Genomic DNA, 14769 nt, shown 5'->3' with positions numbered 1-14769 from the left:
TAAAGGCACGGCTAAACACGTGTAATGCGCGCTACAGAACACTATTTAAGGTGAAGTTCCACGGCACGTGGCTCGGCGAGCTTGGCGCGAGACTCACGGAGTCCCGCGCCGTGGAACTTCACCTTAAAAGGTTTTATTTTTATAGGTCGACGCGCAACGAGGGACCTCGTGCCGTATGAGATGTGGAGTGCTCGGCGCGCAACGCGCGCTGTTGCACGTGTTTAACTCTGCCTTAATAGATCTTAGCGCTTAATGTTCTCAGGTGATCTTACCGCGCAATCTCCCCGCCTGACTTTCTCGCCGGACTTTCCGGCCAAAGAGCACAGGATAGAATCATGTCCTCAAGGGGTATAAAACCCCCGGAGTTCCGCCCATAGACATATATAGACAGAGCGTAAGCTGAGGGGGGTGTAAGATTCGCGGTAAGGGGAACGATACAGGCAAATCGGGTAACGCAGTGGTTATGTATACCGAATGCTTCCGAAGCTAACCCGACGTAGGGCCGACGTGCCTGTATCTGACTTCTGCCTTTTCCCCTCCAAGCCTACTGTTCCCCTCGCCTATAGTCCCAGCTTCTGCTCCGTCTATATATGTCTATAGCCGCGTATTCACCTGTGCATTCGTCCCGAATGTGCATCCGGCGCGCACCGATTTTGTTGCTCGTTCGGAGCTCAGCGCGCGTTCGGCGCGCGTCCGGGTTTGAGTGAAATTTGCGGCGTCCATTTCATGGTATTGTTCGGACCCGAATGCGCGCTTTGATGAACCGCCAGTAAGCGGCTCGGCCGAAACGCGCGCCGAACACCGAACGAGCAAAAAATCGGTGCGCGCCGAATGCACATTCGGGGCGAATGCAAAGGTGAATACGCGGCTTATGGCTCCGCCGACGCCACAGACTCCCGTACGGGCTACAGCCACAGACGCATACATTGTCGCGGCGCGTTACCTTAAGCACGATTTTCCTTCTTGTAGTAAAAGTCTATCCTCTAATAAATTACAACGTTACTGAGAGAACAAGAGTGTTTTCTTTACCACGTAACAACGTCGTCGGTGATGGAGCGCCGACGGGCGAGCAGAACTTCAAAAAAGACTACATTGTCCTGGACTGGGGGGCGGGAGTAGTCAACATGCGATCTGTAGTCTTACAATTAACCTACTGTACGAGAGAGCGTCAATAAAATATTCTTGAAGTAATAAAGGAGTAGTCATTTATCCTCTTACAATTGGTGTGCTTAGCTGGCATGTTCGCTAGTGAATGGAAGTTTTTAGAACATTTCCAGAATATCGCCTGAAAATGTCTACGAAGTGATGCTACTACGAATAGTGCGAAGAAATGACAACTGTGGCAGAAAAGGAAGCTTCGAGAAACGTCGACTATCGAGAAGTTTCCCGAATGCGGAACCACCACCACAGGTTGGGTATAAATTAGAGGCCCGCAAAGGCATCTCCTGCTTCGCTATTCTGAGAGAGAGGACATGAGGCACGACCCTTTGGTCGGCCGCTCTCGGACAGCTTATGGACTCCGCCCGAGAGTGCGGCGATAATACGTGCACGCCTGCCTGGAGAGAGAGCGCACTAGGGTCTGTTCTTGGACGCTTGACCGATCTGGAGTGTTCGGCGATAATACCTGGACGCCTGGCGGTCGAGAGAGTATATACAGAGCATCTCCTTAGACTAATATCCCTGCACGCCCGTTCGATATAGAGAGTTCGGTGACAATACCTTGACGCCAATGGAACGGGAGAGTATAGAGTAACTCCTGGAGGACCTGGACGCCTCATTAGAACTGTAGCGACTTTGGCGTTAGCTTGCGTCAGTTGTTAAGGGCTGAGTTTTACCGTTACGCGTTGGAGGCTCGGGTTTTTCCCCGTGGGCCTGGCTGACAAGGGAACACCGCGAACCCGGACTCACCGATTGGAACGCTACTTTGTGAGTTTTTAGAGTGACTCAAAACAAGAACAACGGTGTCTTTCATTTGGGCCCTATCGCCCTTTTCGGGGGTGAAAACTAACCTCAAAGTCAAATTGGCACTTCCACTTTTTCGCGTATAACTCTCAAAGTACAACAGACAGAAAAAAATGTTTCAAACAAAAGTTTAACGATGCAATAAGCGCTACAAACTTCCGTTAATAAAATTTTGAAAAGAGTTTTTTTCGTCAATTATATTTTTTTTTAACTCTTTTCAAAATTTTGTAAACGGAAGTTTGTAGCGCTTATTGCACCATTAAAATATTGTTTGAAACATTTTTTTATGATATTATTTGTAATTTGCGGTTTTATTATATTCATATTATATCTGCACTTGTATTACGTTTGTACTTTGTGTGCAGTATTATTGTAATAATATATATTATTAACATCGTTACAGCGCAAAATAATTTTAGGTGCAGCCATTGCATTACTACGGTAAGAAAAAGAAAAAGAAAAAAAACAAGCGCGCACCAGGAATCGAACCGAAGACCTCCAGCACCGTAGCCAAACATCTTAATATCGCAGCTACGACCGTTGCTTGCTAACAATGTTTGCGCAACTGAAATACTACTGTCGCGCAAAACTTTGAACTGAAATTTCTCGAAAACGAAGGCCCACTGTACAAAAACCCTTTACGGTTTTGTAACACTAGGTGTGCACTACAATGTCCACCCAGTCTCATTCCAGAACCGATTGCATAACCTGTGCGGTCTCCTTTGTTCTCGTTTTGCTTTTATTCATTGTTATTTTCTGTATCTTTCAGAACACTTACCTAACCCAGATAAAGTATTAGCATGCATTTATGATTCGCCCTATATATGTAGAGTTGCTTGGCTTTCAAAGCTAATGCTATTTCACTGTAAAAATTCATACTTGGCACCGTTAAATATAAGACTAACTCTTAAAGTGATTACAACATAAAGATTGCTATTGTTGTTGATAATTTGGAGGTCATGCGTTACAAAGGGGGTAATAGAATTGACTTGTGTCTATTAACTACTTGTTGTAGTGAATTACATAAAATCATTTATAAACTCGTGTTTATGTAAAATTTCGAGTGCTGGTGATGTACCAATCCTACAGGTGTAAGGTATCATTTATGATACTAAACAGTTATCAATGATATTTCATTATACTATCGTATGCAGGATTCCCATCAACACACTACCTTCAAACAACATAAAGATGTTTGTAAATATGTACAAAAATACCTTAATAAGTGCAATGTACCTGTCATTGTGTTTCCTGCGCCGCAATAGAAGTGAAATCATCAATTAATATCAAGCCATCTTTAAAACGTGACACCGACAGACTGATACTAATTGATAAATGGGTCGCAATGCCCATTTCAGATTTACTCCCTTGTCCCATTCAAATTAATCATTGTCTGTTCAGCAAGCAAAGTGAATTCGAGAGACTTGTCGATACACCTTCGTATCGCGCGTGAATCTAATTTTGGGGAATATTGCAAAATTATATGTGTATGGTCACAAACACAGAAGCTAGTCTTCTACAGAAGCCACAGCGTTAACTATGCAACTTAACAAATTGGGCGACAGAATAATAAACAAAGCATACCCAAGGCTGTAACATGTCAATTAAAGATACTGATTGTACCAGAATTAATAATCCTTAAGTCATAACTTTTGCAATTATGTGTTTGTGTGTATTACTATTGAGCGTTTGCAATTTATTGTTTAAGTTATATTTACACGTCCCTTTTTTACGTTAATAGAATACTGTAGACCACAGATTATCTATTTATAATAGAATCGAGGATTATTTTATTTAATTAATTAGATGCAGTATCAGGCTATTTAGTATTAGCATTCAATTGAGTGAATTGAAAATTAATCACGTAAATAACTATATCAGTGCTTTCCCAAGTATGTAGTTAGGGAGAATATGCAAAGAAGGTTAATTTAATGATATATAGAAAATATTAAAATATTCCTAATATCTTCAGATTATTAGAGAACATTGATAAAGTAAAGTAAATGAACCTGCACGATTTTTTCCATTTTGTAAGTTTAGGAGCATGTCACAATACCTATATCAAGGTTCGAAATTCATGAATACCTACACTTGTACGAAGAAAACTTCTGTTCTGCTGCCTCTAAAACTTTTTCATGTGGCGTACGTGCAGATGCATATGGAAAGTGATACGTGGTACTCATTAATTCTTAACTGTAATATTTTTTTGCACAAAACAATGCTAATGAACCTAAATTATAAAGAATTTTAATTCAAACGCTTTTCTTATGTTTACTATAGCTTACATTTCATATATGCCTGCTTGATGCAGGCAAATTTTTTTTATTAATTTGTTGCCTTGCATGTAAAAGTTCTTACGAATGTAATGGTGCACTGCTGTTTCGTTTCGTGTGTGAATTATGTAACATTAAATTAGTTTGTTACTTTCAAGTATAATGATTCGTTAATTATTTTTCGTTACATAACGTATCTCATAACGCTTAACTACCTCTGTCCTCAAATTTCAGATAAATCAATATGTAAAGTGAACAAGATATACTAACCTAATGGAGTATGAGTTTGTTCAATACTTCCAATGAAAGCTGTCCAAGTAGTTTGAAAATTCAAGCTACACTGAACTGAAGTCAAATCATTTGAACCAAATCAAGTACTCGAATGTCTAAGAAGCTTAAGGGGGTACACGGGTACATCGGGGTCAAAAAATCGATTTTTTTCTCGATTGTTTGTGATAGCCTCAAATTTTAGAAGTATTTTAAAAAAGATTTCATTGAAAAATTCGAAAAATTGCGAGAGGAACAGCGTAAAAAGTAACGAGCGGGCCAATGCAGGTAAACGCGCCGCGGCGGGCTTTAAGGTAGTTCCTAATAAACTATGTTAGTCAAATTAGAGTTGGGTAATAAATAAATAAAGTAGTATGATACTATAGAAATAATAATAATAATTTTTAGCATCGTGTACATATATTTTAAAAAGTTCAATGTTAATATAAATAATTGTAATATGAAAATAGAATATTAAATTGGTTAGCGTAGTGAATTGGAGCAGCAGATCTGGCAACGTCGCATACATTCGGAGCGTCTTTTATAACCAAAATGTCAGAAAAAATGTTCATATGAATTTGAATCGTTGTTCGCTATTTAAATATCTGAACATATCGATTGTGCGACGTTGCCACGTTGACTGCTCTACGTAGTTTCTAAAAGATTTGCACGTAAACCTATTTTTTATGGGCATTTACGAAGAAACCATGTGGTCAGTTTCGCAGAAATTAATAAATTCATTTCGTGACATTTCGGTGTACTTTTGTGCCAATTTAGGTACACTTCTTGAATATAGTTTTCCTGTTTCAGAAGAAAACCTGAAACTATAACCCCCTTTTTACCCGACTGCGGCACGCAAAGGAGGGTATTGTGTTTATCAGGCTATGTATGTATGTCCATGTTACGCTCTAGAGTCTGTACGGATACACCGATTTGGACAAATGAGGTGTCTTTAGAATTGTCTTGACGTTCCGAATGTTATAGGATATAAAAAAAATAAAAAAACATTAAGAAAAAATTAAATAAAAATTAAAAAAATTAAAAAACCCGACTGCTTAAAAAAAACATTAAAAAAATTAAATTAATAAAAAAATTAAATTAAAAATTAATTTTTTAAATGTTTTTTTAAGCAGTCGGGTTTTTTAATTTTTTTAATTTTTATTACGACTCTGCCATATGCCACTGTGTTAAAATGCATCAACTTTAATTAACAATTTCTCGATAACTATATGGTAAATCGATTTTAAACTTTGCACAAGGGTTTCTTGTATTCGAAATTAGTATTGGACGAAATTTAAAAGAATTCTTGAATTTAGTACAATATTCAGGAACTACCTTATAGCCGTTTTTCTCAAAACTATATTTCTCAAGACGATGAACATCGTAACTCGAGAACGGATCGATATTTTTTGTTGAAATTTTAACTGAACCTACAAAACACCTTTCTCCACCATGTGAAACTTGCTCAGTAAGATCGCATAACTTTAACAACATTTAAGACAACATGTATCACATTTACTTCAGTAAAATCCTTCAAAGTTGATATTTGTTGTATAACTCCGTGAATTTTTATTTAAATTTTTCGATCGATTTCCACATTGTGGAGAAGAGTGTTTTGTAGGTTCAGTTAAAATTTCAACTAAAAATATCAATCGGTTCTCGACTCATGGTGTTTACCGTTTTAACGCGTGCGTTGCGCAGCGCCCAATTTGACGCTTTGTAATTCCTTTAATTTTTAATATTTTTCAGGTTTCCTGGTCTTAAAATGCGTGTTGTATCCACAATAAAGTATTCTAAAACGTGCAAATGGTATGAATTATTAGTCGTCCGTCAATTCAACCCAAAAGGCACCGTTCATTTTAGCCGTCTAATACCCGCGCACGCCCTTAATTTTATTGGTCACGCATGCTTGAACAAATTCGATCTTGTCGAATGATTTGACCAGCTAGAGCGGTTTAACCATTTACATACATACATTCAAGTTACTCGAATTGAATTGATGACTCAAATCCCTTTGAGCTACTTGAAATGCAATACATAAGGTAATCATATCATTTCAAACTATTCGATTAATCAAGGGTCTTATAAGAATAAAATGAATCGATAGATTAGAAGGTAATTTCGAGAACAGAAGTGTTGCTATATCTCTTGTGAGACACACGCATAAATCAAAATAAAAATTAATAAAATCAGTAAACTAAAAAAATTAAATACATCTAAATAAATAAAATCACCAATAATAATCTGTATAGTTTAAATTAAAAACTTTAATCTTGTAAATTAAATATAGATACAAAATTCTTACAGGCAAAACTCAAAAAAATCTTACAAAGATATAATTAATACCCAAAATTAAAGTTTTAGTTTAAACTACTTTTTGTTTATGACAACTTCTCTCTGCTTAAAAATATTATATATATTTATAGCCCTTTCGATAATAATTATTGTTATTTCATCAACTCTAATAAACTTTATTCATCCATTAATAATAATCTTGCTCCTAGTTTTATACTCAATTATAAAGCTAACATTAATATTCTTCACTACAGGATTATCAATCTATTTATTTATAATCTTTATTTCTATTATTGGGGGAATAATAATATTCTTGAATAAAAAAATCTAAAATATGTACCTATATGGTGAGTTATGCGTGGAAGCTAAATTTGTATGATTCATATAATATTCATAAAACTGTTTATTTGGTTGTATATAATTACTAAAGTATATACATATGTAAGTATGTAAAGTTGAAAAATTAATAAGGATTATAGATTCCGCGAGTAAAACTAGTGGGTATCGATTATGGACAGTGAGTGCTAGTAGGTATTCGGTAATTTGGGTCGTTCAGAATAATATGTACTTATATTGAATATACCTAAGCCTTAAATCGAATATCCATCCTTAAATAATAATTGTTATTATTGCCTCGAATTTCATCATTCCAAAAGATCAAATTTTATCAAACTCGCTTGAAGTTTCAAGCTATTTGAAATTTTGAAGTACTACTTGGATAATTAAGTAGGTACTTGGCTCATTTAAAAAAACCAGGTTTCACTCGGCATGAATTTCAAGTATTTGGCAGCTCTACTTTCAATACAAATAGGTTCATTTAAAATAAGCGCTCAAGCGGTGTTTCAATTCAAGGATTATACTTTTTTAATAGAATACTATATGTTCGTAGTTTTGACAATACGAAACAGAACAACATTTTAAGAACGATTCGTAAGAACTTTCACTTTATTGTTGTGATAATGTACTGTAACTGTAATGAAAATTCTATGCATAAGCACTGTCTTGGACAATCAGTATATTAGCGCAATTGGAACATTTTTTTTTAAGTTAACATTTATAAAGAATCCAAAAATAATTATTTCATATAAAAAAAGGTCGTGGAAGTACCTATCACAGATTTGAATTAAACAAATCTGTAGTTTTTAAAATACATATATGTAAAGAGTGTGGCAAAATTCTTTGTAAAAATGAGACTTGCATAAGTGCTTACGCAAAAATAAGTTACAATTTTAGAATATATTTTTTTATGTGAAGCTTTGTTTTTGAGAAAACTGGAAAACAATATTTTCATCATATTTCGTCATTTCATCGACATTTCATCGAGTACGCGTGTACTGTGCAGAGATGAGCAGTTGGCTAGGCAAATAAATGCGGGCCTGAATGGCACCTAAATTTCGCACCACTGTTTAGACTCTACATATAATGGAAATACAATGTTTAGACAGTATAACGTTCGTATAATAGAGGTTCTACTATATTCTAACTTTTCGGTGCATTTTTGTACCAGAAACCAGGTTTAGAGCGTACTTATAGACTCCCTGTCTGAGACAATTAGTCGATGCAGTATATTATGGAAGTGCGCAGACCTGTCGATTGTTCATAGATTTGGCAAAATTGTCAGATAGACAATCGACTGCTTTTTGATTAAAAAAAAAAATCGAATAACTGCCGATCGAGAACGCAATATCGACAGCGTGTACTAAAGTCATTTTCAGATATATTGGCTGGTGAGTTTCGTGAGGGGTATTCTCCCACCACACCGCTTGCCTGCCTCGGTGCTCCTTCTCTACGTTCTCACTCTCTCTCGGGCTAGACCTGCTCGTCGCGCGGTGGGGATTCGGTGCCCGTGAGGTACGTACACGCAGCGAAGCATCCCCACCACTTTCTCGTTCCTTTCTTGCTCTCGTTCCATGTCGCTCCCGCCTTCGCAGAACATGAGCGAGTCAGAAGTGGTGGGGATAACGCCAAGCTCTTGACGTGTAGGCCAAACCGAGCTCTTAGCGTAGAAATACATACATCAGAATAGGTGTGCGTTAGGTCCGACAAAATTCAGGAGCTTTATTGGTCAGAACATTGATTCTTTCTCGATAGCTTCATCTCGTATTGGTTTACGCATAGCCTCGTAACGCACACAACTATTACGTTAAGAGTAAACAACAGCCAAACGGCTTCGTTCAGGCGGAGTCGAGTAACGTTTCCGTTACCCCACCATACACTTTCGAGAGACCAGCAACTTCAACTGCCAATCCACGATCGTCAGGTGGTAGTGGCTGATTTCTCCTCGCGCGTTGCTCGCGAAACCGAACTCACCGGCCAATATATCTGAAAAGGACTTTACATACAGGGTCATCCGTTAAAAGTGTAACCTACGCGCGCGTGAACAGACGAAAATGGCAACACCGCCTCACGGACGCAATTCACCGGCCCGGCGTTCGGAGGGCTGCCAGCGACCGCTGGACAACAGTGATGCCCGAGTTTCGGAAATTTTAGGATGGTATCTTTGAAATTAACGTCGCAAAGAGCTACGCGGAATTTCCCGGCCCAAATAAGCGAGCCGCGCGCTCCGTTTTTATGATCGGTGTACCACTCGCACCCCAGATCACTGTAATGAGGTTTGAAAATAATGTCGACTGGTTTCGTGCCCGTCTTAATTTAAATTTTTTTAGCTTCGACAGGGTTGACCGCGGCGCTATACCCCTGTACGGAGAGATTTTTCACCACCTGCGTGTAAAAGCCACAATAATGGCGCATCGTTAAAAAGAAATGACATTAATGAAAGCCGGTATAGGCGTGGCGTTGAGTTGCTATAAGGTTAAAACATTCAGAAACAAAACTTGTAGGAAAAAATTCAAACACCGCTACAATCAAAGACACGTCCCATTAGTTACCCGTTACGTCCGATCTATGCACGCACTGCATTAAGGATAAAATTGTAAAAAAGAAAAGCAGAACAATTAGATTCTGAGGTTTGCAGAACTAACACATAATTGAATAAAAATTTAATTTCTCAATTTATGAAAGTAATGATACAGAAACAACTAGCCTGTTGTTTATCAACACCATGAATTTTAAAAAGAGCATTAAATACAGTATCAAATAAACAGTTTGCAAAAGCTTTTCACAACAATTATGGTTAAAAAAAATGATAGAAGAAAAATTAAGTAAACGTAAAATATTTTAAATTATCTATCATTAAGTGGGAATAATTTTTCCTCATTTTTCGGCGCAAATTGCATTCCGATATCTTTTATAGTTCAAAAGTTATACGAAAAAGGCCCCAAATTCTTCAACCTGGGCCGGGAAATTTCGAATAGCTCTTTGCGACGTTAATGTGAAAGAGACCACCCTTAAATTTTCGAAGCTCGGGCATCACTGCCGTCCAGCGGTCGCTGGCAACCCTCCGAACGCCGAGCCGGTGAATGGTTCTAGTGAAATGCGTCCGTGAGGCGGTGTTGCCATTTTTGTCTGTTCGCGCGCGCGTAGGTTGCAGTTTTAACGGATGACCCTGTACATTGAGCTCTAAACATACCTGGAGAGTGAACAGCAGTGGGAAGAAGTAGAGGCGACAGAGGTCCGAGGAAAATAGAAGATAAGCGGTGAACCTATCCTTCTTCCTATTATCCCTCTCACTCTGTACTACCTGTGTTATGTATGTATGTTGTGCGCGGGTAACTTCACTCACATGCACTATACATCTCTTTCTCAGCTGCCATTGCTTTGTTCACTCTCCAGGTTTGTTTAGAGCTACATACCGAATAAACAGTTGATCATCCACCTATCAGTCAACGGTTACCAATTGCTTAAGAACAAAACTAATAGTAGGGTAAAGGTACCAGTAGTTGACAACTTTTCAGAAAAACGTGAGAAATAAGGTTTTTAGAAGTGGAGAACTGTGAGTATTAGGAGCCGCAGCGCGCTGTTGAAAAGAGATAGGGTAGGTGGGGGTATTACTGCGGACTTTTAAGGTAGGTTAACTTTAAAACCCTCGATACGGCGTTCGAATGAATGAAAGTTCCTCCTTCTTTTTTTAAAAGAAAGGTGGAACCTTAATAATTCCGCAAAAAAATATGAGGGCAGGGTGATAACCACGGTTAATTAAAAACACAGAGATTTGTCGATCAATGTCATTGCAGGAGTTACTGCGGACATGCATGCATTACTGCGTGTCAATTACTAACGAAATACCAGTTACTGCGCATGTATTACTGCGGTCCGACGTCAGGCGAAACATAACCTTAGTACAAACATCACGTCAGTCAATACGGTTGGAAGAAAGGTTAGATCGCGCTGTCGTCGGTCCGCAGTAATACATGCACATGGTGTAAAGTACTGCACCTAATACTGCGTTGAGAAATAAAAATTAAAACTAAAATGCAGGTGACTGATTTACTGTTTTTCTGAAAAAATAACTCTTACTCTATCGAGTAATAACGCTGCATTACATGTATTACTGTTAATAACAAAAATATAAATGTGTTTCAAGTAGGTGTTCATGACGCCATATCGGGAATCGACCGAGTTTCGCCTTGACGAATTTCAAACTACGATAAAAGAATTAATAATAACTTTGCTGTACATATTTATTAATAATTATCTGTAATAGAGTTTAAAATAATTTTATCAAAAATTTTCAAGAAATTATGTACTTCCCAACATTAAATATGATCTGTTTTAGAATATCCGCAGTAATCGGGGCATCCGCAGTAATACCCCCACCTACCCTAGTTGCACTTCTAAAAACCTTATTTTCACGTTTTCCTGAAAATTTGTCAACTACTGATACATGGTCAACTACTGCCTTTACCCTAAATTAAATTTTTTTCTTGGACAATATTCCCCAATATAAAAATATAAAGGATGATCACAGTAATGACATCCTCTCTTTCTTCTCATTCGCTAGGTAAATTAGCGTTCAAACGAGAGTCTTTCTGTCCAACTGTTTTTTTACAAGAAATCCTAGACAGTGCTCGATTTGACTAATGTTTTGTAGTTTCTCCTTTACATTAAAATATTTCTGATAGAGAAACAATAATTATAATAATTGTTATTTATTTTTGCTGTGTTTAATTGCTATTGATTTAAAATGAATAAAAAATATCTAAACAAAAAACTAGGTCATTGTCTTGTAACTAAAGAATCGTCCCTGAAGTGGCGAAAAAGTATATTCGATAGAAAAGTCGATAGCGTGCGCCAAGCCTTACACTCTTACTATTTGCATGGACAATGAATTTTGCCAAACCCTATATAGGATATAAAAAAAGTGTTCAGGGCTTACAGAATGATTAGTATTTATCAGTAAGTTTATTTCAGAATAAGTAAAAAATATATGTTTGTGAACTCTGTGAAGGGGTTAATTTTTCGACCCATGTTTAATGAATATAGTTCAGCGAATACAATCTACTCGGTTCCGAACACTTTGTTTAACACTGGTATAAAATAACCTTTTTAGAAACCCTCTTTTTATATACGATTTTCTGTAAGATATAGAAGTCATTTAAACCTTTTCGTTTATTCCACCTCGATTCGTTCCATTGCGCTGATATATTGACACGGACGCGCACGTGTTGTTTTGTAATTTCATCGGACACGCGAAGAAATTACAATGCGAAAATATCGAAATGGGGGAACGCACCTGGCATCAGTTGGTTTGTATGTGACATCGTATTTCTCGACTTGTTCGACTTGGCTTGTGCTCCAAGAAACACGAACGGATGTCGGATTCAGGAACATCACCGTTATATTTTCCGGGACGCCAGGTATGCCTGTCACCGAGCCTACGAAAAGCAAACGCAAATACGTCTGCGTGTTAATATTATTTATATGTGTATCCTACTCATACTGTATTTAAATATTAATTCTTCTATGCAGGTATGTTTGTCAGGTTCAAAGTTACGAGAAGTGAACTCAGAATAAGAACTGCGAATCCATAATGTCGAACACACACTACGACGTAGCAAAGCTCATACATTTATTCATGATGTCGTACAAAAAATTACCATGAAAGGAAGTTCAAACTCATCGACGGAAAAGTCATTAGTCTGTTCTTGATTCAGAACCTCGATAGGAATTGCAAATCAAAAGCGAGGTAATGGATGAGGAAACGAAGGAATGAATATAAAGATAATAGATTTGTGAGGGGTGTAGGGGAAAAGCCAACAGGGTCCAAAATATTTGAAAACGAGATTATGTTCGCACTGTGTTGCTTTCATAGGTGATTCGAACATGGCAAGTTGTAAAGGGGAACAATTAATTGCAGGTGACAATAAGCGACAAGTTATTAAAAATTGGAGAAACCGAGTACACCGTTCAGTGAGTGTTTAATTAAATAATTAATAGCGCAAGAGAATTAAAATCTAATGTTATTGTAGTGTAAGGGCAAAATAACAAAGATTTAAACAATATTTTCACTGCTAAAGGTACAAGTGTCTAATTTATAATTTTTCAAACTTTTTTTGCTTTCTCCTGCAAAAATTCAAATTTCTGACTCTGTGGCTCCCCCCCCCCCTGTATCATTCATTTACAAACTAATTATTTACAGTGTGCAAATCTAAACTGTATGATTCCTTAACTCAACCTTTTCATTTTGAACTATTCATTAAGCAAAGCCAGCCAAATATTTGTGTGATTTAATGAAAAATCGACTGATTGTCAAACAATACTTCTATACTTTTATACAAGGTATTTGCCAGTTTTTGTCTTTTCTGAATTTGTGTGTAATGAATTACAATAAATACTTTTCGATATAAGCAGACGGTATGAGCATTACCTTTACAGTATTCGTCCTTGAAATTTTTAAGCTATATGGCAAATAATAGTTAAATAATTCTTTTTTTGTCAAGTAGAATTCTTATCAGTGACAAATAAGGAAGATGTAGTAAGATACTAAAGAACACACTGTGATTTCGAAATATTAAACTGTAAAGGAGAATGGTAGAAATTGATCAAGTTTGGACCTGGCTGGCAACGAAAGTGTTTTACAGGATATGTTTGTGCAGGTCTTAAGGAATGTACAATTGTTTACCCTAGAGACGATGGAAAAGTTATAAAAAAAGCGTGATGTTCGGAATGTCATCGTTAGTAAAACTCCGCTAGTAAAAATATTTTCAATAGCAGACCTTATTTGTCAGAAAAATAATAATAATAGTAAGAAACACAGTTTGAATTAATGTTTTATTGTGTAATGTCATAATGACCAAGCGCACCAGCGCAGCGTGAAGATTCGAGTTGCATTTCTCTTTCCTCCCTTACCTACCCTTTTACTTATGCGCTTGTAACTCGTAAATTACAAAAGATATCGAAAAAACATTTAAATAAATTTCATACCGTTTCTGAAGGTCTATATATACATCAGTAAGAAAGAATTTTCGAAAAAATATATTTTTTTTAACATTCGCTTATTATTCATAACTTTCCCATCGCCTCGCAGTGTAGCGAGTATATAAGAAAAAAATCAATTTTCCATTAAAATACAGTTATTTACATGTAATTGTTATGTTAATCATATTTGTACACAATAAAATTAACTTTAACATAAAATAATTCACTAAAATATATTTTTGAACATAATTTTTATTATTTAATCACATCATGCATACTTTTGTAAAACAAATAAAATATATATAGTTTTAAATACATTTAAACACAAATTAATAACAAACATATGAAACAAATATAAAAAAAATAAAATTAATTTTTTAAATAATTTGTACTGATAATAAAGTTTAAATTATTCATTCTTATTATACATCTTCATCACTATCAGTTGAATCTGAAGGAATTCAAAGCTCAGTGTCTTTTAAAAATAAATATTCTAGCACAGATTTGTCTAATTTTTCGTTTTTTAATGTATTTCTTCTTGTGTGGGAGCACTCGGGAGCAAATAAAATTTACACCAAATTAAAAGACATAAAAAGAACTAATTGTAATCAAAAAATGAAAGAACCGATATGTTTCGTTTTTTTTTAATTCTCTC

General features: G+C 36.4%; 1 protein-coding gene and 1 long non-coding RNA gene across 4 annotated transcripts in view; one reads left to right on the top strand and one right to left on the bottom strand.

The window, feature by feature from the left end:
• The window catches only part of LOC143372222 (uncharacterized), a 310267-nt gene that overhangs the window by 130041 nt on the left and 165457 nt on the right, over positions 1–14769 (bottom strand). For 2 of the 3 annotated variants that reach the window (XM_076818264.1, XM_076818263.1), the window contains one exon: positions 12430–12571. The exons of the other annotated variant lie outside the window; for it this stretch is intronic. In XM_076818264.1, the coding sequence (XP_076674379.1) occupies positions 12430–12571 (142 nt within the window). The remainder of the gene's footprint in view (positions 1–12429; positions 12572–14769) is intronic. 3 annotated transcript variants of the gene reach the window in all.
• Positions 1–14769, top strand: part of LOC143372284 (uncharacterized) — a 139507-nt gene that overhangs the window by 76377 nt on the left and 48361 nt on the right. The gene's annotated exons all lie outside the window — the stretch shown is intronic.

The sequence above is a fragment of the Andrena cerasifolii genome, chromosome 8, assembly GCF_050908995.1.
Source record: "Andrena cerasifolii isolate SP2316 chromosome 8, iyAndCera1_principal, whole genome shotgun sequence".
In the NCBI taxonomy this organism is placed as follows: domain Eukaryota; kingdom Metazoa; phylum Arthropoda; class Insecta; order Hymenoptera; family Andrenidae; genus Andrena; species Andrena cerasifolii.
This window is presented reverse-complemented; position numbering and strand designations above follow the sequence as displayed.